The 27,676-nt window shown below is 29.0% G+C and overlaps 1 protein-coding gene across 1 annotated transcript in view; it reads right to left on the minus strand.

Annotated features, from left to right (window-relative positions):
* Positions 1-10,598: 10,598 nt before the first annotated feature.
* The window catches only part of LOC145304262 (TWiK family of potassium channels protein 7-like), a 101,980-nt gene continuing 84,902 nt past the window's right edge, over positions 10,599-27,676 (minus strand). Inside the window, exons 11-17 of the mRNA XM_080146111.1 lie at positions 25,601-25,676; positions 21,811-21,827; positions 17,160-17,251; positions 16,058-16,112; positions 11,969-12,017; positions 11,292-11,377; positions 10,599-10,759 (exon numbers count right to left, since the gene is read on the minus strand). Of these exons, the coding sequence (XP_080002237.1) occupies positions 10,661-10,759; positions 11,292-11,377; positions 11,969-12,017; positions 16,058-16,112; positions 17,160-17,251; positions 21,811-21,827; positions 25,601-25,676 (474 nt within the window). The 3' untranslated portion in view covers positions 10,599-10,660. The remainder of the gene's footprint in view (positions 10,760-11,291; positions 11,378-11,968; positions 12,018-16,057; positions 16,113-17,159; positions 17,252-21,810; positions 21,828-25,600; positions 25,677-27,676) is intronic.

Below are 27,676 nucleotides of genomic sequence, written 5' to 3' on the forward strand. Positions count from 1 at the left end.
GACAGTTTGACTTTCGTAAAGCGTTTGATCGAAACTTACATTCAAAAATCGGTAAACCTTACTGAAATTGAATGCACATAAAGATCTTTGGAACGGTAAAATTGTTCTTTTGTGTGTCTGCAATGCATTATAACACAAAAACTCCCCCCCCCCTTCCTCTGAAAAAGTGAAAATTTTCCCAGACAAAATTTTGGTCCCTAAGGAAAGTACTATAATGGTTATCCTAAGCCTTACTTAACCTAACCTAGCGTGAATTAAGATAATCTTGACTGTTGTCTGATTTTGATTATTAAATTAAAATTACCGAAAAATAATCTGAAACATAATACCTTTATTTTTGTTATACTTGTAAAGAACAATACTATGAAAAAATTGCAAACTGAAAAGTAAAATAAAAGTATGCAATTTTACTGCAAATATTTACTACTACAACTCAAAACTTTCATAACAGATGCTCATAGAATACTAATCTAAGCTGAATAATATAATTCATTTTCAAAAATCTACATAACATATACGCTTTTTTTTGCGTTGCCCGTCGTTTTTTTCTGTCAGTCAGATATATTTACACGTTAATTTAATGAAAGGACGAAGATGATTAAAGTCCCTCCACAGATATTGACGTCATACGATAGAATAGCCAATGAGAGGCCCATATAAACTGTAATTAACCAATGGTAAAATTTATGCTGGCCTCTCATAGGTTATTTTATCGTATGACGTCATAATCTGTGGAGGGTCTTTAATCATCTTGGAATTGTCACAGAATTGGAATTGATAAAGTGTCATAACTTTTTTAGTTCAATAAACCAAACAAGTTTATATTTTTTGTTAAAAAAATCCAGTAAAAATAAGCAACCTAACACTTTATCTATAATTGTCTGTGAAAATACTGTATTTATAAAAAGATAATTGAATACAAAGTCCAAATATTATGCAACTTTAATTGATAGTTTTCAGGCTAACCTGAGGAAGCTAAGGATAGGTTACTAGAAGATTATCGATTATTATAATAATTCATTTTTAGGATGTCAGTAGGTTTCTTTGATAGGTTTATTATTATGTTGTATGGAGGCAAATAAATTGATGTACATCCCCAATTATGTTAAACAAAATTACCTCTTCTGTATATTTAAATATTTGTTAAAAGGGTTGGACACTAGTTTGAAATCAACTAAAATTCAATATAAGTACCCAAAGTTTTATCCAACAAGTAAGATAATTGGTATATAAACTGGTTACCAATACAATTTACATTCAAAAGACCCCTCCCTTCTACTATTCATTTTTTTATATTCTTTTAATGTTGAATAATTTCAAAAGTTTTCAAATAGATTAACTTTTTAGTTTAACTCTTTTTTAATGATATTTATTATAGTAGAAAATACTTAATAAATAAAAAAAAAATAACACAAAAAACGTCTTTGATTGGTTTTATCCTTGTTTTTTTTCTATTAAAAATATCGCACCTTTGCTGCAAGCGATATAATTGAAAGTAGAACAGAAATTATTTTTCCCATCAGTCCAATTCGTTTTATTATCCAATGATTTTTATATAAATTCTATTATACTTACAATAAATTCGCCAACGAGTAAGAAATACAGAGTTGAAATTTATCAATGTATAAATAAACTAAAATAGTATCTTTTAGAATATTAACCAATTTTTATTTTCATTTTCATTTTTTCACACGGAGCATAAAAAGATTAGCATTGACAATATTTAGAGAGAGAGAGAGAGAGAAAGAGAGAGTTAGTGAGAGAGAGAGAGAGAGAGAGAGAGGGGGGGACAATGGGCTGTTTATTACACTAGTCCCCAAAGTTTTAAAATGACGTTTTCTTATTTGTTGGCTTAACAACTTTGGAAATTTTAGTGAGTTTTGATTAATTTATTCATTAAGTTTAGTGTACAAACGTTTCAACCCATTAATTTTAATCTACAGAATGGTAATTTTGTGTATTATCATTGGGGATGTACATCAATTAATTGGCCATTGTTTTATCACTTTATATCTCTGATTAACATTATTGGATGTAAGATTTTTCTCAATGTTTTTCAGTTTGAAGAACTCTAAAAGTTTCTGAAAACATTGAATAACATTAGTCTCTAAAAACTAATCTAAGATTATTATAATCATAATTCTATCCCTGTATTCCCTGTTATAGTGAGAGTTAGGAATTAAATTAGAATTTATTATTTCTAAACTAATCTAAACTATTATAATCATAGTTCCTATCTCTGTATTCCCTGTTATAGTGAGAGTTAGGAATTAAATTAGAATTTATTATTTCTAAACTAATCTAAACTATTATAATCATAGTTCCTTTCCCTGTATTCCCTGTTATAGTGAGAGTTAGGAATTAAATTAGAATTTATTATTTCTAAACTAATCTAAACTATTATAATCATAGTTCCTATCTCTGTATTCCCTGTTATAGTGAGAGTTAGGAATTAAATTAGAATTTATTATTTCTAAACTAATCTAAACTATTATAATCATTTTACTTTCCCTGTATTCCCTGTTATAGTGAGAGTTAGGAATTAAATTAGAATTTATTATTTCTAAACTAATCTAAACTATTATAATCATTGTACTTTCCCTGTATTCCCTGTTATAGTGAGAGTTAGGAATTAAATTAGAATTTATTATTTCTAAACTAATCTAAACTATTATAATCATAGTTCCTTTCCCTGTATGCCCTGTTATAGTGAGAGTTAGGAATTAAATTAGAATTTATTATTTCTAAACTAATCTAAACTATTATAATCATTGTACTATCCCTGTATTCCCTGTTATAGTGAGAGTTAGGAATTAAATTAGAATTTATTATTTCTAAACTAATCTAAACTATTATAATCATTGTAATATCCCTGTATTCCCTGTTATAGTGAGAGTTAGGAATTAAATTAGAATTTATTATTTCTAAACTAATCTAAACTATTATAATCATTGTAATATCCCTGTATTCCCTGTTATAGTGAGAGTTAAGAATTAAATTAGAATTTATTATTTCTAAACTAATCTAAACTATTATAATCATTGTAATATCCCTGTATTCCCTGTTATAGTGAGAGTTAGGAATTAAATTAGAATTTATTATTTCTAAACTAATCTAAACTATTATAATCATTTTACTTTCCCTGTATTCCCTGTTATAGTGAGAGTTAGGAATTAAATTAGAATTTATTATTTCTAAACTAATCTAAACTATTATAATCATTGTACTTTCCCTGTATTCCCTGTTATAGTGAGAGTTAGGAATTAAATTAGAATTTATTATTTCTAAACTAATCTAAACTATTATAATCATAGTTCCTTTCCCTGTATGCCCTGTTATAGTGAGAGTTAGGAATTAAATTAGAATTTATTATTTCTAAACTAATCTAAACTATTATAATCATAGTTCCTTTCCCTGTATGCCCTGTTATAGTGAGAGTTAGGAATTAAATTAGAATTTATTATTTCTAAACTAATCTAAACTATTATAATCATTGTACTATCCCTGTATTCCCTGTTATAGTGAGAGTTAGGAATTAAATTAGAATTTATTATTTCTAAACTAATCTAAACTATTATAATCATTGTAATATCCCTGTATTCCCTGTTATAGTGAGAGTTAGGAATTAAATTAGAATTTATTATTTCTAAACTAATCTAAACTATTATAATCATTGTACTTTCCCTGTATTCCCTGTTATAGTGAGAGTTAGGAATTAAATTAGAATTTATTATTTCTAAACTAATCTAAACTATTATAATCATAGTTCCTTTCCCTGTATGCCCTGTTATAGTGAGAGTTAGGAATTAAATTAGAATTTATTATTTCTAAACTAATCTAAACTATTATAATCATTGTACTATCCCTGTATTCCCTGTTATAGTGAGAGTTAGGAATTAAATTAGAATTTATTATTTCTAAACTAATCTAAACTATTATAATCATAGTTCCTTTCCCTGTATGCCCTGTTATAGTGAGAGTTAGGAATTAAATTAGAATTTATTATTTCTAAACTAATCTAAACTATTATAATCATTGTACTATCCCTGTATTCCCTGTTATAGTGAGAGTTAGGAATTAAATTAGAATTTATTATTTCTAAACTAATCTAAACTATTATAATCATTGTAATATCCCTGTATTCCCTGTTATAGTGAGAGTTAGGAATTAAATTAGAATTTATTATTTCTAAACTAATCTAAACTATTATAATCATTGTAATATCCCTGTATTCCATGTTATAGTGAGAGTTAGGAATTAAATTAGAATTTATTATTTCTAAACTAATCTAAACTATTATAATCATTGTAATATCCCTGTATTCCCTGTTATAGTGAGAGTTAGGAATTAAATTAGAATTTATTATTTCTAAACTAATCTAAACTATTATAATCATTGTACTTTCCCTGTATTCCCTGTTATAGTGAGAGTTAGGAATTAAATTAGAATTTATTATTTCTAAACTAATCTAAACTATTATAATCATTGTACTTTCCCTGTATTCCCTGTTATAGTGAGAGTTAGGAATTAAATTAGAATTTATTATTTCTAAACTAATCTAAACTATTATAATCATTGTACTATCCCTGTATTCCATGTTATAGTGAGAGTTAGGAATTAAATTAGAATTTATTATTTCTAAACTAATCTAAACTATTATAATCATTGTAATATCCCTGTATTCCCTGTTATAGTGAGAGTTAGGAATTAAATTAGAATTTATTATTTCTAAACTAATCTAAACTATTATAATCATTGTACTTTCCCTGTATTCCCTGTTATAGTGAGAGTTAGGAATTAAATTAGAATTTATTATTTCTAAACTAATCTAAACTATTATAATCATTGTACTTTCCCTGTATTCCCTGTTATAGTGAGAGTTAGGAATTAAATTAGAATTTATTATTTCTAAACTAATCTAAACTATTATAATCATAGTTCCTTTCCCTGTATGCCCTGTTATAGTGAGAGTTAGGAATTAAATTAGAATTTATTATTTCTAAACTAATCTAAACTATTATAATCATTGTAATATCCCTGTATTCCCTGTTATAGTGAGAGTTAGGAATTAAATTAGAATTTATTATTTCTAAACTAATCTAAACTATTATAATCATAGTTCCTTTCCCTGTATGCCCTGTTATAGTGAGAGTTAGGAATTAAATTAGAATTTATTATTTCTAAACTAATCTAAACTATTATAATCATTGTAATATCCCTGTATTCCCTGTTATAGTGAGAGTTAGGAATTAAATTAGAATTTATTATTTCTAAACTAATCTAAACTATTATAATCATTGTAATATCCCTGTATTCCCTGTTATAGTGAGAGTTAGGAATTAAATTAGAATTTATTATTTCTAAACTAATCTAAACTATTATAATCATTGTAATATCCCTGTATTCCCTGTTATAGTGAGAGTTAAGAATTAAATTAGAATTTATTATTTCTAAACTAATCTAAACTATTATAATCATAGTTCTATCCCTGTATTCCCTGTTATAGTGAGAGTTAGGAATTAAATTAGAATTTATTATTTCTAAACTAATCTAAACTATTATAATCATTGTACTATTCCTGTATTCCCTGTTATAGTGAGAGTTAGGAATTAAATTAGAATTTATTATTTCTAAACTAATCTAAACTATTATAATCATTGTAATATCCCTGTATTCCCTGTTATAGTGAGAGTTAGGAATTAAATTAGAATTTATTATTTCTAAACTAATCTAAACTATTATAATCATTGTAATATCCCTGTATTCCCTGTTATAGTGAGAGTTAAGAATTAAATTAGAATTTATTATTTCTAAACTAATCTAAACTATTATAATCATAGTTCTATCCCTGTATTCCCTGTTATAGTGAGAGTTAGGAATTAAATTAGAATTTATTATTTCTAAACTAATCTAAACTATTATAATCATTGTACTATTCCTGTATTCCCTGTTATAGTGAGAGTTAGAAATTAAATTAGAATTTATTATTTCTAAACTAATCTAAACTATTATAATCATTGTACTATTCCTGTATTCCCTGTTATAGTGAGAGTTAGGAATTAAATTAGAATTTATTATTTCTAAACTAATCTAAACTATTATAATCATAGTTCCTTTCCCTGTATGCCCTGTTATAGTGAGAGTTAGGAATTAAATTAGAATTTATTATTTCTAAACTAATCTAAACTATTATAATCATAGTTCCTTTCCCTGTATGCCCTGTTATAGTGAGAGTTAGGAATTAAATTAGAATTTATTATTTCTAAACTAATCTAAACTATTATAATCATAGTTCCTTTCCCTGTATGCCCTGTTATAGTGAGAGTTAGGAATTAAATTAGAATTTATTATTTCTAAACTAATCTAAACTATTATAATCATTGTAATATCCCTGTATTCCCTGTTATAGTGAGAGTTAGGAATTAAATTAGAATTTATTATTTCTAAACTAATCTAAACTATTATAATCATAGTTCCTTTCCCTGTATGCCCTGTTATAGTGAGAGTTAGGAATTAAATTAGAATTTATTATTTCTAAACTAATCTAAACTATTATAATCATTGTAATATCCCTGTATTCCCTGTTATAGTGAGAGTTAGGAATTAAATTAGAATTTATTATTTCTAAACTAATCTAAACTATTATAATCATTGTAATATCCCTGTATTCCCTGTTATAGTGAGAGTTAGGAATTAAATTAGAATTTATTATTTCTAAACTAATCTAAACTATTATAATCATTGTAATATCCCTGTATTCCCTGTTATAGTGAGAGTTAAGAATTAAATTAGAATTTATTATTTCTAAACTAATCTAAACTATTATAATCATAGTTCTATCCCTGTATTCCCTGTTATAGTGAGAGTTAGGAATTAAATTAGAATTTATTATTTCTAAACTAATCTAAACTATTATAATCATTGTACTATTCCTGTATTCCCTGTTATAGTGAGAGTTAGGAATTAAATTAGAATTTATTATTTCTAAACTAATCTAAACTATTATAATCATTGTAATATCCCTGTATTCCCTGTTATAGTGAGAGTTAGGAATTAAATTAGAATTTATTATTTCTAAACTAATCTAAACTATTATAATCATTGTAATATCCCTGTATTCCCTGTTATAGTGAGAGTTAGGAATTAAATTAGAATTTATTATTTCTAAACTAATCTAAACTATTATAATCATTGTAATATCCCTGTATTCCCTGTTATAGTGAGAGTTAGGAATTAAATTAGAATTTATTATTTCTAAACTAATCTAAACTATTATAATCATTGTAATATCCCTGTATTCCCTGTTATAGTGAGAGTTAAGAATTAAATTAGAATTTATTATTTCTAAACTAATCTAAACTATTATAATCATAGTTCTATCCCTGTATTCCCTGTTATAGTGAGAGTTAGGAATTAAATTAGAATTTATTATTTCTAAACTAATCTAAACTATTATAATCATTGTAATATCCCTGTATTCCCTGTTATAGTGAGAGTTAGGAATTAAATTAGAATTTATTATTTCTAAACTAATCTAAACTATTATAATCATTGTAATATCCCTGTATTCCCTGTTATAGTGAGAGTTAGGAATTAAATTAGAATTTATTATTTCTAAACTAATCTAAACTATTATAATCATTGTAATATCCCTGTATTCCCTGTTATAGTGAGAGTTAAGAATTAAATTAGAATTTATTATTTCTAAACTAATCTAAACTATTATAATCATAGTTCTATCCCTGTATTCCCTGTTATAGTGAGAGTTAGGAATTAAATTAGAATTTATTATTTCTAAACTAATCTAAACTATTATAATCATTGTACTATTCCTGTATTCCCTGTTATAGTGAGAGTTAGGAATTAAATTAGAATTTATTATTTCTAAACTAATCTAAACTATTATAATCATTGTAATATCCCTGTATTCCCTGTTATAGTGAGAGTTAGGAATTAAATTAGAATTTATTATTTCTAAACTAATCTAAACTATTATAATCATTGTAATATCCCTGTATTCCCTGTTATAGTGAGAGTTAAGAATTAAATTAGAATTTATTATTTCTAAACTAATCTAAACTATTATAATCATAGTTCTATCCCTGTATTCCCTGTTATAGTGAGAGTTAGGAATTAAATTAGAATTTATTATTTCTAAACTAATCTAAACTATTATAATCATTGTACTATTCCTGTATTCCCTGTTATAGTGAGAGTTAGAAATTAAATTAGAATTTATTATTTCTAAACTAATCTAAACTATTATAATCATTGTAATATCCCTGTATTCCCTGTTATAGTGAGAGTTAGGAATTAAATTAGAATTTATTATTTCTAAACTAATCTAAACTATTATAATCATTGTAATATTCCTGTATTCCCTGTTATAGTGAGAGTTAGGAATTAAATTAGAATTTATTATTTCTAAACTAATCTAAACTATTATAATCATTGTACTATTCCTGTATTCCCTGTTATAGTGAGAGTTAGAAATTAAATTAGAATTTATTATTTCTAAACTAATCTAAACTATTATAATCATTGTACTATTCCTGTATTCCCTGTTATAGTGAGAGTTAGGAATTAAATTAGAATTTATTGGCTCTAAACTAATCCAAAACTAACCGTGGATACCAAATTGAGATTTTATACTTAAAGGTGAACAAATAATGATTCAAAATTTGAAGAAGAAAAAAACCATATCTAATATAAAAACTGAAGGGATGAAAAATTATTCTGTTACCCAAAATTTTTAGCTACTTTATTTTATTTTATAAGTTTATAAAGTTTTAAAACAATAATTTGATATGCAGAAGGGGTAATTTTGTTTATCATCTTTGGATTTAAAAAAAAAATCATCAATAGTCCAAAGTCAAAGAACCAAAACTTTATATTTAAAACATTTTACTGGACACAGAGACAAACATTTAATAACTTTATAAGATACAATTACTTTCAGAGAGAGTCGAACCTGCACATCTAATATTTTTTATGTGAGCAAAGGATACTTTTTTTCTTTTTTCTTTTGTATTCTCATCTTTAATATCATTGGAAATAATTATTGTAGAGAAATGTCGATATTTTCTTGGTATATTTCATAGAGAGCAAAACCTAATCAGTCCACCGCGCCGGTTGTCTAGATTTTTACCCATACAGACAGATGGACAGATACCATTCTACTTTGTTTAATTTGAGGTAGTTTTGTTTTACAACTTTGTTGTGTGACATCCTTAATTGAAAAGTATAATTTATTCTACACAAGAAAGCGCTTTTCTGGCTGGCAGATGATAAAACAAGAATAAGCTTCTTCAAAGCTGGCGTATTGCAACAAGAACAAGTAGGTCCAAAAGCAGGGATCAGAAGCCTCACGTAAGCCGCGCATAAGCCTCAGTTTTAAACCTGCTTGTGAGCAGAAAAAAAAATTTAAGAAAGAAGGATTGTCTGCTAAAGAGCCCTTTTATACATCCAGCTGAATTTTATAGTGATAAAATCACGATTTCACTGAGGCTTACACGCGGCTTACGTGAGGCTTCCGATCCCTGTCCAAAAGTACCACAATCTATTCATAAGGTCATACAGAAAGTAAGAGGAAAATAGAACTTCCGTACACGATAACATACAGAAGGGACAGTGACGTCATAAAAGTACGTGTATTACCCATCTCTTTTTTAAGGGGTTTCCTTTCCCACTTCTAATCTCATCCTTCCATTTTATACGTATTTTTATGACGTCACACATGACATTTGGCAAAAATATAATGGTTAAAGTTTGGGTGTGCAATAGTAAATTTTTCTGAGACAATCTGAAATTATATTTTTACCTATTATAACGTGATATTGTAAAAAATTGAATAAGAAAGAATAAATAAATAGTTGTGAATCAAGCAATCGTAATTCATTAATAATACATAAAGATTTGAGCCAACGAATGAAAGCACTTGTTCCTAAAACTTTTATTAACGTAATGAATTATCTCTGGAGTGGATCCGCTACTTAAAAGTTTATTCTGGTAAAATAAAAAAAGTTTCTCTCTTATCATGGCTTCGCTAGTATAGAAAATAAAGATAATTAAATGATCTAAAAATATGACAACTAACTTTTAAATTATGAAATTTGTCGACATTCTTCCAAAGACAATGTGCCAATTCTAGAAAACCATATGTACCAGATAACGCACTGCCAGGAATAAAATAAGACAATGGACGAAAATAATTCTTTTAAACATTAAAGCTTTTATATTTTAAGACCATAACTCGCTCTGTCTTTATGGCTGTATTTATGTAACGAAAAATTACATATTCCTTTATCCCTGACTATATATATCTGTCTATACAATTAAAACAATATGTTTTCATTTCCAAATAAACTTTCTATACTATTTCAGTACATCTATTGGTAGAAGCAAAACTTATGTATATATTTGAATCAAGCACTACCAATTTTATGAAGAGTAAAAAAATATTTTTGGAAGGGAGGTAACATTTTATATTGCATCATTTCAAACCTCCCGCTCAAAACAAAGTGAATAACAAAAAAAACGCTTCAATATCCTTGCATAAGACTTGTAAAGTAATTCCATTTTTACAATTAAAAAAAAAACGTTTTAAAATACATATATTTTTTCTGATCACATGAAGAAAATAGAACAAACAAATTTTATTTTAGACGGAAGATTCATAAATGAAAAATGCTTTGACTTTCTTGTTGTTTTCTACCCAGTTTAATTGTTGAATATCTACATCAGCAAACTCTCCACCCATCTAAAAATATCAAATAATAGACTTTTATCAGGAATTTTAGCAGAATTTATTCACAAAAATGTTCTAATTTCTAAAGATTTATTTTAAAAAGTTTAAGGTGACTTATTTTATTAATAAATGAAAAAATAACTGCGCTTCATTCATACAATGTACACTGTTCAAATTAAGGACTTGGTCATTCGGCCTTACTATTTTATTATTTAAAAATGTTGATTATTAATAGCGCAGCTACTCTTTAATTGGGGCTTATATATAGTATCCATACGTCTAAAAATCCCAAAACTTAAATAAAAATCTTGCTAGAATTATCAATCTAACAAAAATTGAAGATTAGTTATTTATCTCATCGTATGATAGACAGCTTTCGGCGGGTTTGAAAATAAAAAAAATTTAAGATTAAATCCAGTTTTGTTAGTCGAAATAGTATTAATTTTATGATTTTTATTGGTGGAAAATTGGCTGCAATACGATGATACTAATACATGATTTTTAAGTATGACTGAGAACCAATTCTATAAAAAAAATGTTTCACCTTTGAATTTTTAAACTTATTAAGATTATTCTGCAGGGCCTGAAGGTCGTCGGCAATATCAATTCCAATATCAACGTTGTTCTTCTCTGTAATATAATAGTTATTTCTCGTATTATAAACGGCTTTCCGCGGACAATTATAAGATTAAAACTAGTTTTAATCTTATAATTGTACATTTCTATATTCGTAGAAAACTGGATATAATACGATGCTAGACATAGTTTTTTCGTATTCATGAGAACCGGTTCCTATCCACCGGATTCGAATGAATATGAGAATAAATATTATTAACATTAATAATTATATGAAAATTATTTTCCTTTCTAATATTCAGGGATGAAATATTAATTAAATTCCAGAGTTCTCTCTCGTTAATCTTGAAAATTAGATTAATCTAGAATGATTTTTGAACTAGTGCATAAAGTCCTAAAATAAGCCAAAATAAGAACGGTTGCATTGGTTCTAGTGCCCTAAGTTAAAGATAGCCACAAAATTATAATAGACCCATTGACCTATCCCTATATTCATGGTAATATCAAAAATATTTTTTCAACTATATGATCGCTCCTAGGGTTTAGAATTAATAAATTAAATTATAAAAAGATTTGTTTTTAGAGATACATATTCTTCCTTATTTTTTTTTCATGTTAAAATGTTTTGTTTATTAAAAATGTAACCTGCTGTTTCACTGAGTTTCTTAAGGGTGTCAGCCAGTTTCAATTGTGCCTAAATATAAACAAATATTATTTTTATTCTTTGTAACTTTTGTATTAGCAATGCAACTCTTCAAGAATCACTGTTGTACTGTTTGTCTAGCCAAGTAACACGTTTAGGGAGGGAAAGAACATTTTTAAACTTTACTGGTACCCAAAGTATTGTAACCATCTCATTTGTTGGCTCAAACTTTGGGTACTATTATTGAATTTTGAAAGGTTTGTATCAAAATAATAGTGTCTAAGCTTTTCAACTAAGCTTTCATCTAGAGAAGGGGTAATTTGTCTTTCATCATTCGAAAACCTACATTTATTTACCATATTGTCTTATCCCTTAATATACCTCACTTTTCCTATGTATTAAAAGTCTGTCAAGAACCCAGTAAAAGTGTCTGACTATAACATCAGAAAAAATTAACAATTAACCAAAGATAGACCGCTATATATTTTACCATTGGTCAATTACAGTGAATACTGGCTTCTCATTGGTTAATTGTTATTTTTTTCTGACGTCATAGTTCGACACTTTTACGAGGTTCGTCTGTCAGGATTGTTAAAAATAAAACTTTTACTTATCATTTTGTCTTACTTTGACTAATCTTTAACCCTTAACGGTCGGGGGGGGGGGGGGGGGCGTTGAACGCCCCCCCCCCCCCATCCAGTTTTTTCTATCTCATTTTCTGTGTGTGAAAGATAAAGAGCCCAAACTGCTTGACTTTTTAAGTATGGGTATGACACATAACTGAGAGTTGAAATTTTTTGAATATCTCCATCCTGGCGGGCACAGGATGCCAGCAAACCTGGCAGGGTCATCCAGGTAAAGAGCAAAAATATTTTTTTGACTAAAACTAAGCATTTTATCATAGCAAAATTCTAAAAAATCCTCTAGTAGTACATCCTTGTATTAAATACAGGTGTCCAAGTCACTTTCAGGTTCCAGGTATGATCCTGCAGATCCTGATCCTCCAGGTTTCCAGAAATCTTTAAAAGGCTCCTGTGGCCGCAATTTTTGACTTAGAGACTTCAAATTTTAAACTTAAGCTTTTCTTACATGTCTACATAACGTATTAAAATTTCATGAAGATCCGCCGCCGTTTTCCCGCCGACCGCCGACTGCGGCGGCTGGCAGCTGCCAAGTACAGCTGCGGCCGCTGAAATTGATATTTTGATATTTCTTATGTAAAATTTACATAAAGATAAACATTTTCTGGAAAAAAAAATTTCTTCTAGCTTCAAAAGTAAGAAAATTACAGCCGTTTGAAATTTTTAAGTAAAAAAAGACCTAAAAACAAAGGTTGTTAAATAAAAGGGTGAAGGAAGCGAAAATTGACTTAGACTTATAAAAGGTCGGAAATTCATTATCAAACAGGGGACTTGCACAAAAAAATTTAGCCCTCTAGCTCTAATAGGAACTGAGATAATTAGGGGGGGCGTTGAACGCCCCCCCCCCCGACCGATTAAGGTGCGGCAAGGGGCCCGACTGTAAAGGGTTAAATAAAGATTTGTAGTCGTCCTTATATAGTTTTTAACGATAAACTTATCTCATTAGTTTATTATATTACAATTTGAATCGTTAGTTTAACTATTTTTTCCTACTATAGAAAGGGTTTTGCTTGTTCAATGATATCTCACTTAGCACTGAGTGCTCTATTCTAGGTTCTAATAGCTTCACGGATCGTTTTAGGCTAATTTATGTTTGAAATGTTGTGCTATTATCTTACTCCCTTGAAATAGTGATATAAACCATTGTCTAAACTTAGATCAGCAAATGAAGGCTGCGCTGTTTTAGAACTTTGAATATAAAAGTTTCTTGTTGAAGTGCATGTGAGTATTGTAATGCCTTGAAATTTCAAATTTTCTGCATATTCACACAGGTATAATAAGGGATAAGACAATAGAGGATTAATTTATATAAACAAAGATACTCCTTCTTTAGACTACAATTATTTGAGAACCATTTATAATTTTTAGGAATTATTTATTTTTTATTGGGGGGGGGGGTATTTTCCCCCCTAAAATTGTTTAAATTGAGGGGGGGGGGTAAAGTGAATTTTTTTTGTTAAATTGGGGGGGGGGGGGTTAAATGAAAAACTTGAAAAATTCGTTTGGGGGGGGGGGAAATCCCCACTTTACCCCTCCCCCCTTGGACGTCCTTGATAGTAGCTATAACTTTTTTCTAAAAGTAAAGGAAGAAAATAGTCCCAAGTTTCAGAAAGCTTTTCCTTTACACAAAAATAGCTATAATTTTCAAAGAAATTGTATTTTCAACTGGCATAAAAGATGGCGGAAAAATAGTTTTTCTTTCGGGTATTACATATATCATTTTCGTGATAATCTTCAAATTCAAATATATACCAGGGATCTAAAGGGATAAGACAATGGCTGATAAATTAATATGCATCCCCAATGATGATTAGACAATTTCTACTTCTGTAAATTACTATTAGTGGTTGAAACGTTTGGACACTCAACTAAATTAACCAACCAATCAAAATTCATTAAGAAGTCTACAAAGTTGTTAAGCAAACAAATATGAAAACGTTATTTTAAAACTTTGGAAACTAGTGAAATAATTAGCCCAATGTCTCCTCCCTCCCAGAATATAAAACATTTACTCACAGTGCATTGGTACAAAAGAAAATATAGAAAAAGAAATATCTAAATCACATTATTTATGGAGAAACAGGATAGGTAAAAAGACAATAGCCTGAAATCTTTCTGAAGACAAATTGGTATGAAATAGTAAAGAAAAGCATGTCTAACTAATATTGATTAAGTCAAAATTAGAGATAATCATAAATAATAATTCTACTTTTGATAAAAATACATTAAATTAAAATGAATTCGATTTTTGATGTTTATAGAAACTGTTAAACTTTTATAAAGACTTTCAAGTCTCCAAAAGATTCATAGTATAATAGATAATATCTATTTTTGTCTTTTTTCTATCATACAATTTTAATTTTGTTGTATTAAAATATTAAGAAATGTATTGTAATGCCTGGGAAACTTCAATATTTTAGAAAGGCCCTCAAGACATTGAAGCTACTCTGTAAAATGAAATGATTTTAAAAATAAGTAATAGTGGCCTATCATTGGTCATTTGTATTGTATGACGTCATTTTTTGTATACACAATAAGCTGCTTCTTAGATAATGCATATTTCACACAAGAATTTAGAAGTTATGACTTTAAGTCGCATTACAATTGAATTTTTATCGAATTAAAAGATTTATCTTTATCTTGTTGAATGTTTGTTTGTTACTTAAAATCTGTAAATGGATTAAATCATAAGTGTATACTTTCAGGGTAAGCCTTAATTTATTCTGTGTAGGTTTAGTGCCAGAAAGCAAAACCTTAACTTAAGCCAACTTAAGTTCTCTACTCCAATATGACCTAACCTAAATTGCCTTAAAGTAATAAACAACAAACCCTCCAAAAACTATCCCCCCCCATGATTTTAACTTTTCTTAAAAATAAGAGGGGAACTTTAATGGAATACCCGTATAATTTTTAAAAGCGACGCTTTTATATAATTAGGTTCAGTCCGTCCGTCCGTCCGTAACGGATAGCTTTTTTCGTTAATTTAGGCATGTTAGAATTGTCCTATCTATTTAAAATTTTGCATGGTGATTCCTTTAATAATTAGGTACGATTTAGAAAGCGTAGCAACTCTAAAATCATTACTAAAATGTCCGTACGTCCAATCTAAACATGTTGATTTTTTTTTACTTTTTTAACAAAAAAATTTTATGTGATCTAATCGTCCGATTGATCTAATTTTTGGTATATTGATTCTTGGGACAACAAAGAAAAATATTATAAACGAAGCAACTCTATAATCAAGTCCAAAAAATGTAAGTATGTCCATAAACATTATCCTGTATCAAGCAGTTTTTCAACAAATTTACTTACAATTTTGCTTTAACTCTTATACTTTTATATTCTGATTATTCAGTTCTGACACTATACAAGTGTTAATGTCCGTTTGTCCTACTGTTTCAGTGCTTCGCTTTTATTGATGTTATCATCCTTGTTTTTATAAAAGTCTACCTGAATATTAGCTCTGAGTTCCTGCATTTTTCTCCAACTTTCAGCATACTGACGCCTGCAAAAAAAATACAAGAATTAATACAATCATGTGTAGCATAACTCTCTGTTAATATTTGTAATAATAAAACTGCATGTTGCTTCTAGTAATTGACATTTGTAAGATATGTCTTTACAATTTATAACAATATTTGGATGTCGAAGCCTTATACGCAGAAGAGGTGATTTATCTTAAAGTGACTTACGAACACAGAACTCCACCTCTTAATATTGCATTTTGAAAAAAGGCTGGGGGGGGGGGGGATTTATTTTCTTAATAAACCCAACCTAACCTAAGATGAAACACAAAAACACAACTACAAACTGAAAAAAAAATAAAAAATCAACAATTTTTAGGCGAATCCTCATTAACCCTTACAGATCGGGCCCAAGTTAAAGTAGGAAAGTTAAATTAAACAGTAAAAAAATTTGATCTAACGTTGAGAGGGTATATAATAGAACAGCTTTGCTGTAAAAACAACAATAAATTTTAATTTACCATGAAGTCTGAGTAAATATAAATAAAAGCAATTGTGTTATGTGTAAGAATGAAGGTTTTTTACTTTTAATGCCTTTAAATACCTGTAAGTTAACCAGGATGACAACTTTCATAAAAGCGAAGCTCAACAAGTCAGACCGACAAATGAACATTGACAAATATACAGGGCTCAGCTTCACACTTCTCTCATCTACCTCATTTTATGACGTCATATGGATTATTTTTGACACAATTTTGCTGCAGTTTGGTCTTTGTCGAATTGTTTGTCAGAATTACATTCCCTTTTCCCTGGTTTTACCTGACTAACTCTATGCTGTTTGAGGTTTACCTGACTAGCTCTATGCTGGTGGAGGTTTACCTGACTAGCTCTATGCTGGTGGAGGTTTACCTGACTAGCTCTATGCTGGTGGAGGTTTACCTGACTAGCTCTATGCTGGTGGAGGTTTACCTGACTAGCTCTATGCTGGTGGAGGTTTACCTGACTAGCTCTATGCTGGTGGAGGTTTACCTGACTAGCTCTATGCTGGTGGAGGTTTACCTGATAGCTCTATGCTGGTGGAGGTTTACCTGACTAGCTCTATGCTGGTGGAGGTGAAGGCGAGACCAAACAGGATGTAAGCTGTGGATATCATCATGTAGATGGACTTCTCTACCATTTGACATGTTAAACAAAATAATAATTAGATTTTTTTATTTAAATACATAGTCTTATACAATCTTTAGGTTGCACTTTTATGATGTTTATATTATTAATTGTGACAAAGAACAAAGTGACTCAATATCAGCCATATGACGTCATGAAAATGAGGGAGATGAGAGGAGAAGTGGGAAAGAAAACCCCTAAAAAGAGATGGATAATCCCTCATTTTTATGACGTCATTTGACTGATTTTTGAGTAACTTAGGGCTTTGTATTAATTGTTTGCAATGTAAATCTTAAATTTAATTAGTAAACTTAGTAACAATTTGGGCAATTATTTACTTGCAAACAACTTACAATTCTTGCTTTTAAAGATATTTTTTATCTTTCAAAAAAAAAGTATATAAAAAATATTTTTCATGTATTTATTGGTACTTTTCTACCCTTTAGTAATTTCATTACCATTTTTTTCTTCATTATTTTATTTATAGAAATTATGATACAAGGGAGCTTAAACTTGGAAATTAAAATTTCTGGAACAGCGGAAAGTGTCATGTGTGACGTCATAAACCCAAATACGTCTATTATACATCTCTTTTTTAGAGGTTTACTTTCCCACTTCTACTCTCATCCTTCATTTTTAGACGTATTTGTATGACGTCAAACCTGACACTTTCCGCTGACTCCAAATTTATGTAGCATTTATTGGACAACCTTTTAGCATAAGAAAGCATTGGAAGAGGTTGGGAAGTGGGAAGGGTTATTGTCCAATCCCCAAATTCCTGATGGAGAGATCAAAATAATTATTGGTTTATTTAAAATTCAAGTTTCTACCTCCCTTGCATGCTCATAGGCAAAGATGGTTATATATGTACATTTCAAGACCAGGGTTTGTTGGAAAAGGGGTAAGAGTAATAATATCAGTATTTTACTATGTATCATATGTATCATTTTTATGGATATTTTTTTATGTACAATATACAGCTAGTGACTCCATCCCTAGCCTCAAGGTGGGTTGAACAATTTAATTTTTTTTTAAATAATACAAATAAAAATTTGGTGATTTATTTAGGGGCCTCCCCGAAGCAGCTTATAGTAACTTTTAAAAAATGGCGTAAAACCATACAAATGACCAATGAAAAGCCAGTATACATTTTACCATTGGTCAATTACAATACAATACAATTACAATACTGGCCTATCCTTGGTCATTTGTATTGTATGACCAATAAAAAGCCAGTATACAAATTAATATTGGTTAATTACAATGTATATTGGCCTATTATTGATCATTTGTATTGTATGACGACATTTTTTATTTTTATTTTAGGTGCTTTGGCCTAAACGAAAACAAATAAAAGAGGTGAACTAGTTTTTTTATACTAGTATACATCATACTTCTTTATAAATTTTGTATTACGTATACATACATGCAGATTTATATGTAGCAAATGATACAAAAAAATTATATAGTATACAAAGACACCAATACTATGTACTTTTAGTATATACATATGAAAATTGATTTCTTTAGACATAAATTAATTTTTATGTTCATTTTACAATGTAAGCATTATTATACAATATACATCTTATATTGGGGGTACATAAATTAAGTTCAATCTTATTGGATAGTATTTTTTGAATGTAATAATAATAGATATTATTTATTTTAAAAGAAAGAGATATTTTAATGTGATAAACAGTTAGTTTGCACTCTATAATTCTACTTAGAAAAATCATTATTAAAAGAAAGAGTACTGTATTTATGAATGTACTAAAGGCTGTAATTCCTGAAGAATTATTGTTTCTTTTTATACTACTACGGCTACGCCCCTAGAGGCCTCTAGTGGCAATTTAAATTTAAAAAGAAATATATGGAACATTTCCATGTTGCGTTCAAGTCTCTACGTAGAAAAGAAATTTAAATTTTTTTGTGATTTTTTTTGTAGTACCCTCTCCCAATTTATAAATCTTCCCGGAACCTATTAGAAGCTACCCTGTTAAGGAAAACCCGATCGGTTCAGCGGTTAGCGAGATCCTTCGGTACAGACACAGAGACAAATACACATCCTGTTACTTTATTATAAGGATAAATGTTAAAAGCAAAATAGTTTGTTTTACACATGAAATATATCTTTATAAATGCTGGGACACAAGACCAATGCCAAAATGCAAAAATATTTTCTTTAAAAATTACCAAAATTTGTTTGTAGATTCTGAACGACAAGACAAAACTGATGCATATCATGCATCTTTTTAATGAATATTGATCATATTTTTTTTAAAGACGATTAATTCCAATATTAGTGGCGAAACGTTTATAAAAGAAAATAAGAGAGAGTGGGAGAAAACAGAATAGAGGAAAAAAGAGAAGAGAGAGAGAGAAACAGAGAGACTGAGAGAGAGATAGAGAGACAGAGAGAGAGAGAGAGAGAGAGACAGAGAGAGAGTGAGAGAGAGAGAGACAGAGAGAGAGTGAGAGAGAGAGAGACAGAGAGAGAAAGAGAGAAAGAAAGAAAGAAAGAGAAAAAGCGAGAGAGAGAGACATATAGAAAGAAAGAAAGAGAGAGAATGAGAGAGAGAGTGAAGGGAGAGAAAGAGAGAGATGTATATAGAGAGAAACTTGAAAGAGTGATACAGATAAAAGAAGAAAGAGGAAAGAAGAAAAAGAGAGGAAGAAGAAAAAAAGAAAAGATATAAAGTCAAAGAAAGATAGACACGAGAACTAAACTAAAAGAGAAGATTTGCTTCTTAGAAAAATAAAGTTTATAGCTATAGATATGTACATATATATAATATACTTATGTATGTATTTTGTTTAAAAATCTTATATTAATTTCTAGATCTGTAATTTTATTTGTTCAGACAAAAATTTATAATTTATGTACATTACATTTTTAATATTTTTTTGTACACGATACAAGGAGTTGCTTCATACACTTTAAAAAATCTTTTTTAGTAGCGTAGCCACTATATAAATGTGGGATGTCCTATGGTACGTTTGGACTCTAAAAACGTAATAAAAATATTTTTAAAAGTCACTGCCATTACGATTTTAATGACATTACCTGCTTAAAAATTTTTTTGATTGTATGCTTGAATTAATAAAAAGCACAAGTTTCTTAAGAATTTTCTCTATTCTCACTGTATAATACTTTCTGTGTATTTTCAATGCAAGTGGTGTTAGCTTGTTATTGCTGTTCTATTTATTGACACAAATATCCTTTGAATTTATCGTATTATAGACAGGTTTTCACGAATAGTAATATGAAAAATTATAAGATTTATTCCAGTTAAGTTATTCCTGGGAAGCAAAAACCAAGGGCTGACAATTCGGGAAAAATTGTCTATAATACGAGACGATACATGATTAAATCAGTTTTGCACAAAACCAGTTTTAATCCAGCGGATATTAACCAGTTTCGGAGCCATGCTGAGATCTTTTAAAGTGTATTAAGGGGGCTAATGCTTTATGTTCACAGTATACATAGGTATATCACAAAATGCTTTATATTCAGGTTTTAGGGAGGATTGATATTACATTTAATATAAAAAACTTTTTTGCCTTAGATTTTTTAAAATAACCAAAATATTTGAAGCAAATAGTTTTTATCTCAAATGTAATATCTGATCTCTTTCCAAAATGATATTATGTTCAGACAGTTTATCGATAACCTAAAATAGCTAAAAATAATAAAAAAAGTCAAAATTAAATTTGGGGGGAGGGAAGCATTATTTATCATTCATTGTGTTATCCCTTTAAATCTGGGTTTATGTAACTAGTTTAAGTTATCTTTATACCAATAAAATACGTATTATAGGCAGTATATATATATATAATATGATATAAACAAGTCCTTACCGTCTTTGTTCAAAAGTAAGATAGAAATAAAGTGTTTTAATATGTGTCTTTTTGACTTTAGAATAACGTTTGACAAACACACACAAAACTTTTAGTTGTAAGATCTAATCTATTTTTTGGCAACTTAATTTGAAATTTGATTTTTATGACTGTATACAATTTTTAAAGTTCTTAAAACGGAAGATAGTTACTCCAATTTTTAGAAAATGTTTGAGACAACTTTAAATTAAAGGAACTTTAAAAAGTATTTACGGACAAAGATAGTTATAGAGTAGCTTAGATCTACACAGTAGCTGTCTATAGTGCCCTTGCAAAATGGGGATAAATTTCACTGATTTTGGCCTACCTGTTCTATTGACGACATTAAATACACTATACCATTAGCCAATCTCTTTTGTAGGTAGTTTCTTTTCCCCTTCCCTTACTCTTTCCCTCTACTATGACGTTAATGGAATAGGTAGGTCAAAATCTGTGACATCTATCCCCATTTTCCTAGGGCACCAAACACAGCTACATCTACACAAGATATAATTTTTTTTTTAATTACGGACGTGTGGGATGGGTATAGCATTAGTACCCCTGGTATCATTTAGAGATTTTAGACCTCGTTTGACAATAATAATATAACTCCCCCGATTTTTTTACTTCACGGGGCCGGGGTGCAAAAACCTGTTTTTCTAATTTATTTCAGGATGAAAAAGTTGAAAGATAGATACCTTCTCCAGAAATACCTGAAATAAAAATATTATTGATTATTAAACAGCACATTATTTTGTGTTATAGAGTTGCTTTGACCCATTAATGATTAATTCAAATAGTAAATTAAAATTAAATTTAACAGCAAAAGATATTTTTCCATGGGAATCTATATGTTAAAGAAATAACAAAGAAACTTCTTTCTTTTATTAGCGCAAAATCAGTCATCATTTATTGTAGATATATCACAACGGTTCAACCATCAATGAAAGCAATACAAATAAGACGGACACACGAACATAAACAATTATGGAGCAGCAACGAATTCAATATTCAACAATACTTAAAAGTCTGAACTAAAATGCACTTTATACAACCTTAATGTTGCTAAAATTAGTAAGCTTAATACCTAATCGTCCTAGCAATCAACATTCTAAACCTTATAATAAAGCAGCTGCGCAAATACCAAAACAAATTAAATTTAAAGAAATTATCGGACCAAAACGAATAGAATTAAAGGTTTGATCATCTAACCTTGGACAAAAAGTATTAAATTGATTTTCCCAGACAAATTTGTAATTTAGATAAAAGACAAGAAAAATAAAATCAATCAAATATATTACTTCTCCCTCTAATCAAATAATAGTTTTTCTCGTATTCATTCGAATCCGGTGGATAGGAACCTGTTCTCATCCATACGAAAAAACTATGTCTAGCATCGAATTATATCCATCTTTCTACGAATATAAAAATGTACAATCATAAGATTAAAACCAGTTTTTTAGCCGGTGCCTTCGGCACCTCGGGGCTAAAAAAACTAGTTCTAATCTTATAATTGTACATTCTATATCCGCGGAAAGCCGTTTATAATACGATGCAAGAAATAATTATTATTCTACAATTTAAATTTGGGAAGAATATATTAATAAAAATAGATTTAAAAGTACAGAGGCTATAGATCTTAAAAAACAATTTCTGTCATAATCATGTTGATTTTAAAAAAATTTCTCCTAAATACTATACACAATTGATAGGAGAAACTTTCTACGACCATTTATGTATATTGATCAATGTGAAGCAGTAGGTTTTTTTTACTTAAGTTTCCGATAACTACTAAATCGATTTTAGTAAAGCTTCACAGAGGTCTTGGGATGGTTTTAGGCTTTTTATGTTTTTTTTTGGGTTTAAGGGATGGGGTGGTTTTAAGGTTATCCCTTATTTGGTAAAGTTGATTGTCCAAGTGAATGCAGAATTGATTTTCGCAGACGGAAGAAAAAAGAAAGATATTGTCGGATAATTGACTTACTTTTGCAGACTAAATATTGGTCAAAGGATTTATACAAAAGTATTTTCCCCCCTTAATTGACCACTATTAATACACATTTCAGAATGGCTCCGAATCCGATTAATTTTTGCTGGATTAGAACCTGTTCTGTCTGAGCTATACAGAAAAATAATAAATCGCAACCGATTATAAAAAATTTTCCACGCAAATTAAGTGAAAAGTTTCAGGATTAATTTCATTTGTATTGGCCCTGAGAGTCTAAACGCTCGGCCAAACAATACAATTTTGATTTTACCTTCTGCTGAAAATTAATTTTATATAACTATAAATAATACATAATAGCATGCTGTAATAAATTGAAAATAAAGTAATTTTAAGTTAAAATAAAGTAAAATTCTAACTCGTATAATTCTACGACTTTCAATAATATTTTTGACACGAACCAATCAGTTTTTCGATTATACGACCTTTTATTAGCATTATCGAAGGTTGTCTATAATTGGAACTGTCTGTCCGTCTGTTAGAAACGAAATGGGAGGAACATACATTTATCGGATTCTTTACAAGACGGCTATTTTTTGTGTAGACTTTCTGTAACAAGAAGCATCTTGTATATAATTTACTTGGTCCGTCGGTTTGTCGGTAATGCTACAATAAAAACAATGAACGTTTTAAGTGAAAAGATTTCGTGATATGTAAATTTATCTTTATGACACTGGTCTATAACTGACTTTGTCTGTTTGTCCACATGGGTATATTCTTCGCTACTTATGGATGTTGTCATCCTGGTTTTTATCATTATTATTATCAATAGATAGGAAAAAACCTGTCCGACTAATAATTGGCAAAAAGGACAATTTTGACATTAATCCGGAGAGGATCTATAGTATATATGTATATACAGACAACTACCTCCCTTCCTTTTTTCAAAGACCTCTTTTGTCTGCTTCTAAAATATTTTTGCTAGTTGGCTGTGTTAATATAAGCGACACCATTGGTTGATTTTCAATGACCCAATAGAAAAGGTTGCACAAGGCGGTTGCGATGAGGAGATACAGTTATTTAATCCTTTCTTTCTTTAGTGTTTTACTCTAAACTACAAACAATAGGTAAGGTAAGAAATCTTATGACATAGTCATAAAATAAAAAATAAAAAATATAGGGCTAGGCCCTTTATGTTATTCTAATGTTCAGTAAGGGGGGTGGGGGTGTACCAACAGTGCTCAACAGCCACTTTATGTGAAAGCACGCTTTTTTTTCAATTTCCCTCTTTTCTGTAGTAAAATAAAATAATAAAGGTACTAATAAAGAGAGGTAATGTCTGATTGAGCCAATAGAAGAATCGCATCGGTACATACATTTAATTTCATTGGTTGAAATTGTGAACACATTTTGTTACTAACGCATGTTTTTTTTTCATTTCATACATAGATAAAAGTCAGCTGTAAACAGTATATTTTCTTAGTAGAAAGCTTTGCGGAATAAGAATAAATCAACTTGAGCCGAAAGTAAACAATACTTTTGTCTGCTAGAAATGTTCCTTCTTAGATTTGACGAGGGTTCAGAATATGCTTCTAGTCTTATATTCCAATTAATAAAATAATGTATTCCACTAATTGCTTAATTATTTCTGCAAGAATAATGTTTTATATCACGAAACTAAAAAGAAACAAAAGTTAATTGGAAACCCAAATTTTATGCTAATGCGGAAATTTACAGTAAAAAAATCTATCATTTCAACTAAAATCAAAATAATTTTTTGTATCTACTTATATATATTAAAAATAGTACAGCATTGTTAATCTTTTCTATAAATTTTTTAGAATGTTACAACGTTTTTTTAGAGTTTTTTTCTGTCGTTTTTAAAAGCGAAGCTTTTCTATAATTAGGGTCTGTCCGTCCGTACGTCCGTCCTTCCGTAACGGATAGCTTTTTAGTTAATTTAGGCTTGTTAGAATTGTCCTATCGATTTTAAATTTTGCATGGTGATTCCTTTAATAGTTAGGTACAATTTAGAAAGCGTAGCAACTCTATAATCATTACCAAAATGTCCGTACGTCCGTTTTAAACATGTTGATTTTTTTACTTTTTTAAAATAATTTTTTGTGTGATCTAATCATCAGATTGATCTGATTTTTGGTATATTGATTCCTGGGAGAACAAAGTATAATGTTATAAGCGAATCAGCTCTATAATCAAGTCCTAAAATGTAACTATGTCCATAATTATCCTGTATTAAGCAGTTTTTCAACAAATTTACTTACAATTTTGCATCGACTCTTATACATTTATATTCTGATTATTCTGTTCTGACACTATATAAAAGTGTTAATGTCCGTTTGTCCTACCGTTTCAGTGCTTCGCTTTTATGGATGTTGTCATCCTTGTTAAATACGAAAATCGAAAAGTGAAATTTTCGTCAAAGGGCCTTAAAATAAATTGTTCCGACCAGTCTTAATACAAAGATGTTTTAAGCTTTAGCAATAGTAGCATGTATAAGAATTTTTTTGTAGAATTTCTTACTTGGCGTCATATCTCCAAATCCAATGGTGGTCATTGTCACAAAACAGAAATAGAAGGCATCAAAAAAGGTCCAGTCCTGAAAAAGAAAATCATAAAAAAATATCAATCATTGCCAAAAAGTGGAGCGAGTTTTGATATCAGATGCAGATTTTTTTATTACATATTTTTTAACGTTTTGAAAAAAATTGTCTCCATTTACATATTCTGATTAAAAACATTATTTTCATATAGTAATTTGTCTGCAAATAGGCCTTTAAAATACCTTGGGTGCCCTTTTTCAATTTTAGTAATAAAAGCCTTTAGGGGTATTTTATTTTATATTTTACTGAACCTATACAAGGCTCCATTGTTAAAGAGAACCAAATCGGTTCATCGATTGTCTAGATGGAACTCTACAGGTACTACCAGGTACTACAGATAGACACATAGATTGACAGCCAGACGTCCTGTTACTTTTATATAAGGATTTGCCATAAATGGAGGAAAGTATACTTGTTGAAGCATTCTAAAAATTTGCATTTCATCCTGGTAAAGAAGAGATGATGCCATTAAAAATATAATAATCTTAAAAGGTATTAATCCGGGGGTTAGGCTGTAGCTGAACAAAAAGGCGACTGCGGTTGATTTTTGGCAGATAAAAGCCATTTACAGATTTTCGACCGCAGCTGCAAATTTTCTTTAAATTTTGCATGATCTAGTTGCAGCTCTGGCTTACGTGAAAAGGCAGCTAATTGTTGCTGCGGCTGTATCACCCTGATTTTGATTGGATGACTTTTAAAAATACAAAAAGATCATTTAACTGCCATCTAAAATTTTTTTTTTGTTCTTTAACTTTCCAAGGTATATACAACATGCGATTTTCTTTAATATCTCTAAAACGGCTAAAAGATGTATTTAAGTTTTTAGAAAGCTTTGTTTTAAGTCTTGCTCCTCCCCCCCCCCTCCCCCAAAAAGAAGAAAATAGTTAGCGATGAGAAAAAATATCTATAATATCCAAGAGACTATTTGCTAACATCCATATAATTATAATTTAGCTAAAATACTGAATAATTTAGCTTAAATGTTTCTTTAAAAGCAATTTCAAAATTAAAATTTTAAGACGTCAATATATTTTATTTCTGTTTTCCACAAGTTTGAAGTTTTTAAGTTTTTACCTCCCTGGATAAGTTTACTCCATAAAAACTTTAGAACTATATCTAAAGGGATAGTCTCGAACATAGGCTTAAAGTGATTAAAAAGGATTGAAAGTATTTCTAACTTGGACTACTCTTAAATACTGGAGCAGGCTTATATATATGCCTAATTTATCAACAGTTACTAAATAAAATCAAGTTTATTTAATTTTTAATAAATGTATATTGATATTTTTGTCTTGCACACACTGTAAAGACTTGTACACAAACATACACAAATAAATCAAAACCTACTCTTTCTTTTTGTTTTTATGTTTCTGGTTATTAAAGTTTTGTCGAGTCATTTTTGGACATACTTATCTTATTGTTGGGTCAAAAATATTGGGCTCTATTATTGAATTGTGATTACTTCGTTACGAAGCTAGTATTGTGCAAACTTTTCAAGCATTCATTTTGAACTACAGAAGGGGTAAATTTGTTTATCATCATTGATAATGTACAACTATTTATATTTCATTGTCTTATCCCTTGAGATCTATAAGTGTCTCTAACATAATTGAAGTAAAAAACTAAGGAAATAAAATGATATGGTTTAATAATAGTTTTTAAATGACGTTTCGCAAAAAATATATAAATAGTGTCCTTTAAACACACCTAAAAACAAACACACACATAAATATCAGCAATCTAAAGGGATAAGCCAATAAATTTATATGCATCCTCGATGATGTTATATAAAATTACCCTTTTCTGAGATTACACTTAGTGGTTGAAACGTTTGGACACCCAACCTAATCAAAATTCATTAAAAGTTCCCAAAGTTGTTAAGCTAACAAAAAAGAAAACTTTATAATAAGACTTTGGGGACTAGTGTAATAAACAGCCCAATGTCCCCCACCTCCCTGCATAAATATACATTATATACACCTAGCTCTTAAGTAGA

The sequence above is a fragment of the Acartia tonsa genome, chromosome 13 (assembly GCF_053477335.1).
Source record: "Acartia tonsa isolate MP-2025a chromosome 13, ASM5347733v1, whole genome shotgun sequence".
Taxonomy (NCBI): domain Eukaryota; kingdom Metazoa; phylum Arthropoda; class Copepoda; order Calanoida; family Acartiidae; genus Acartia; species Acartia tonsa.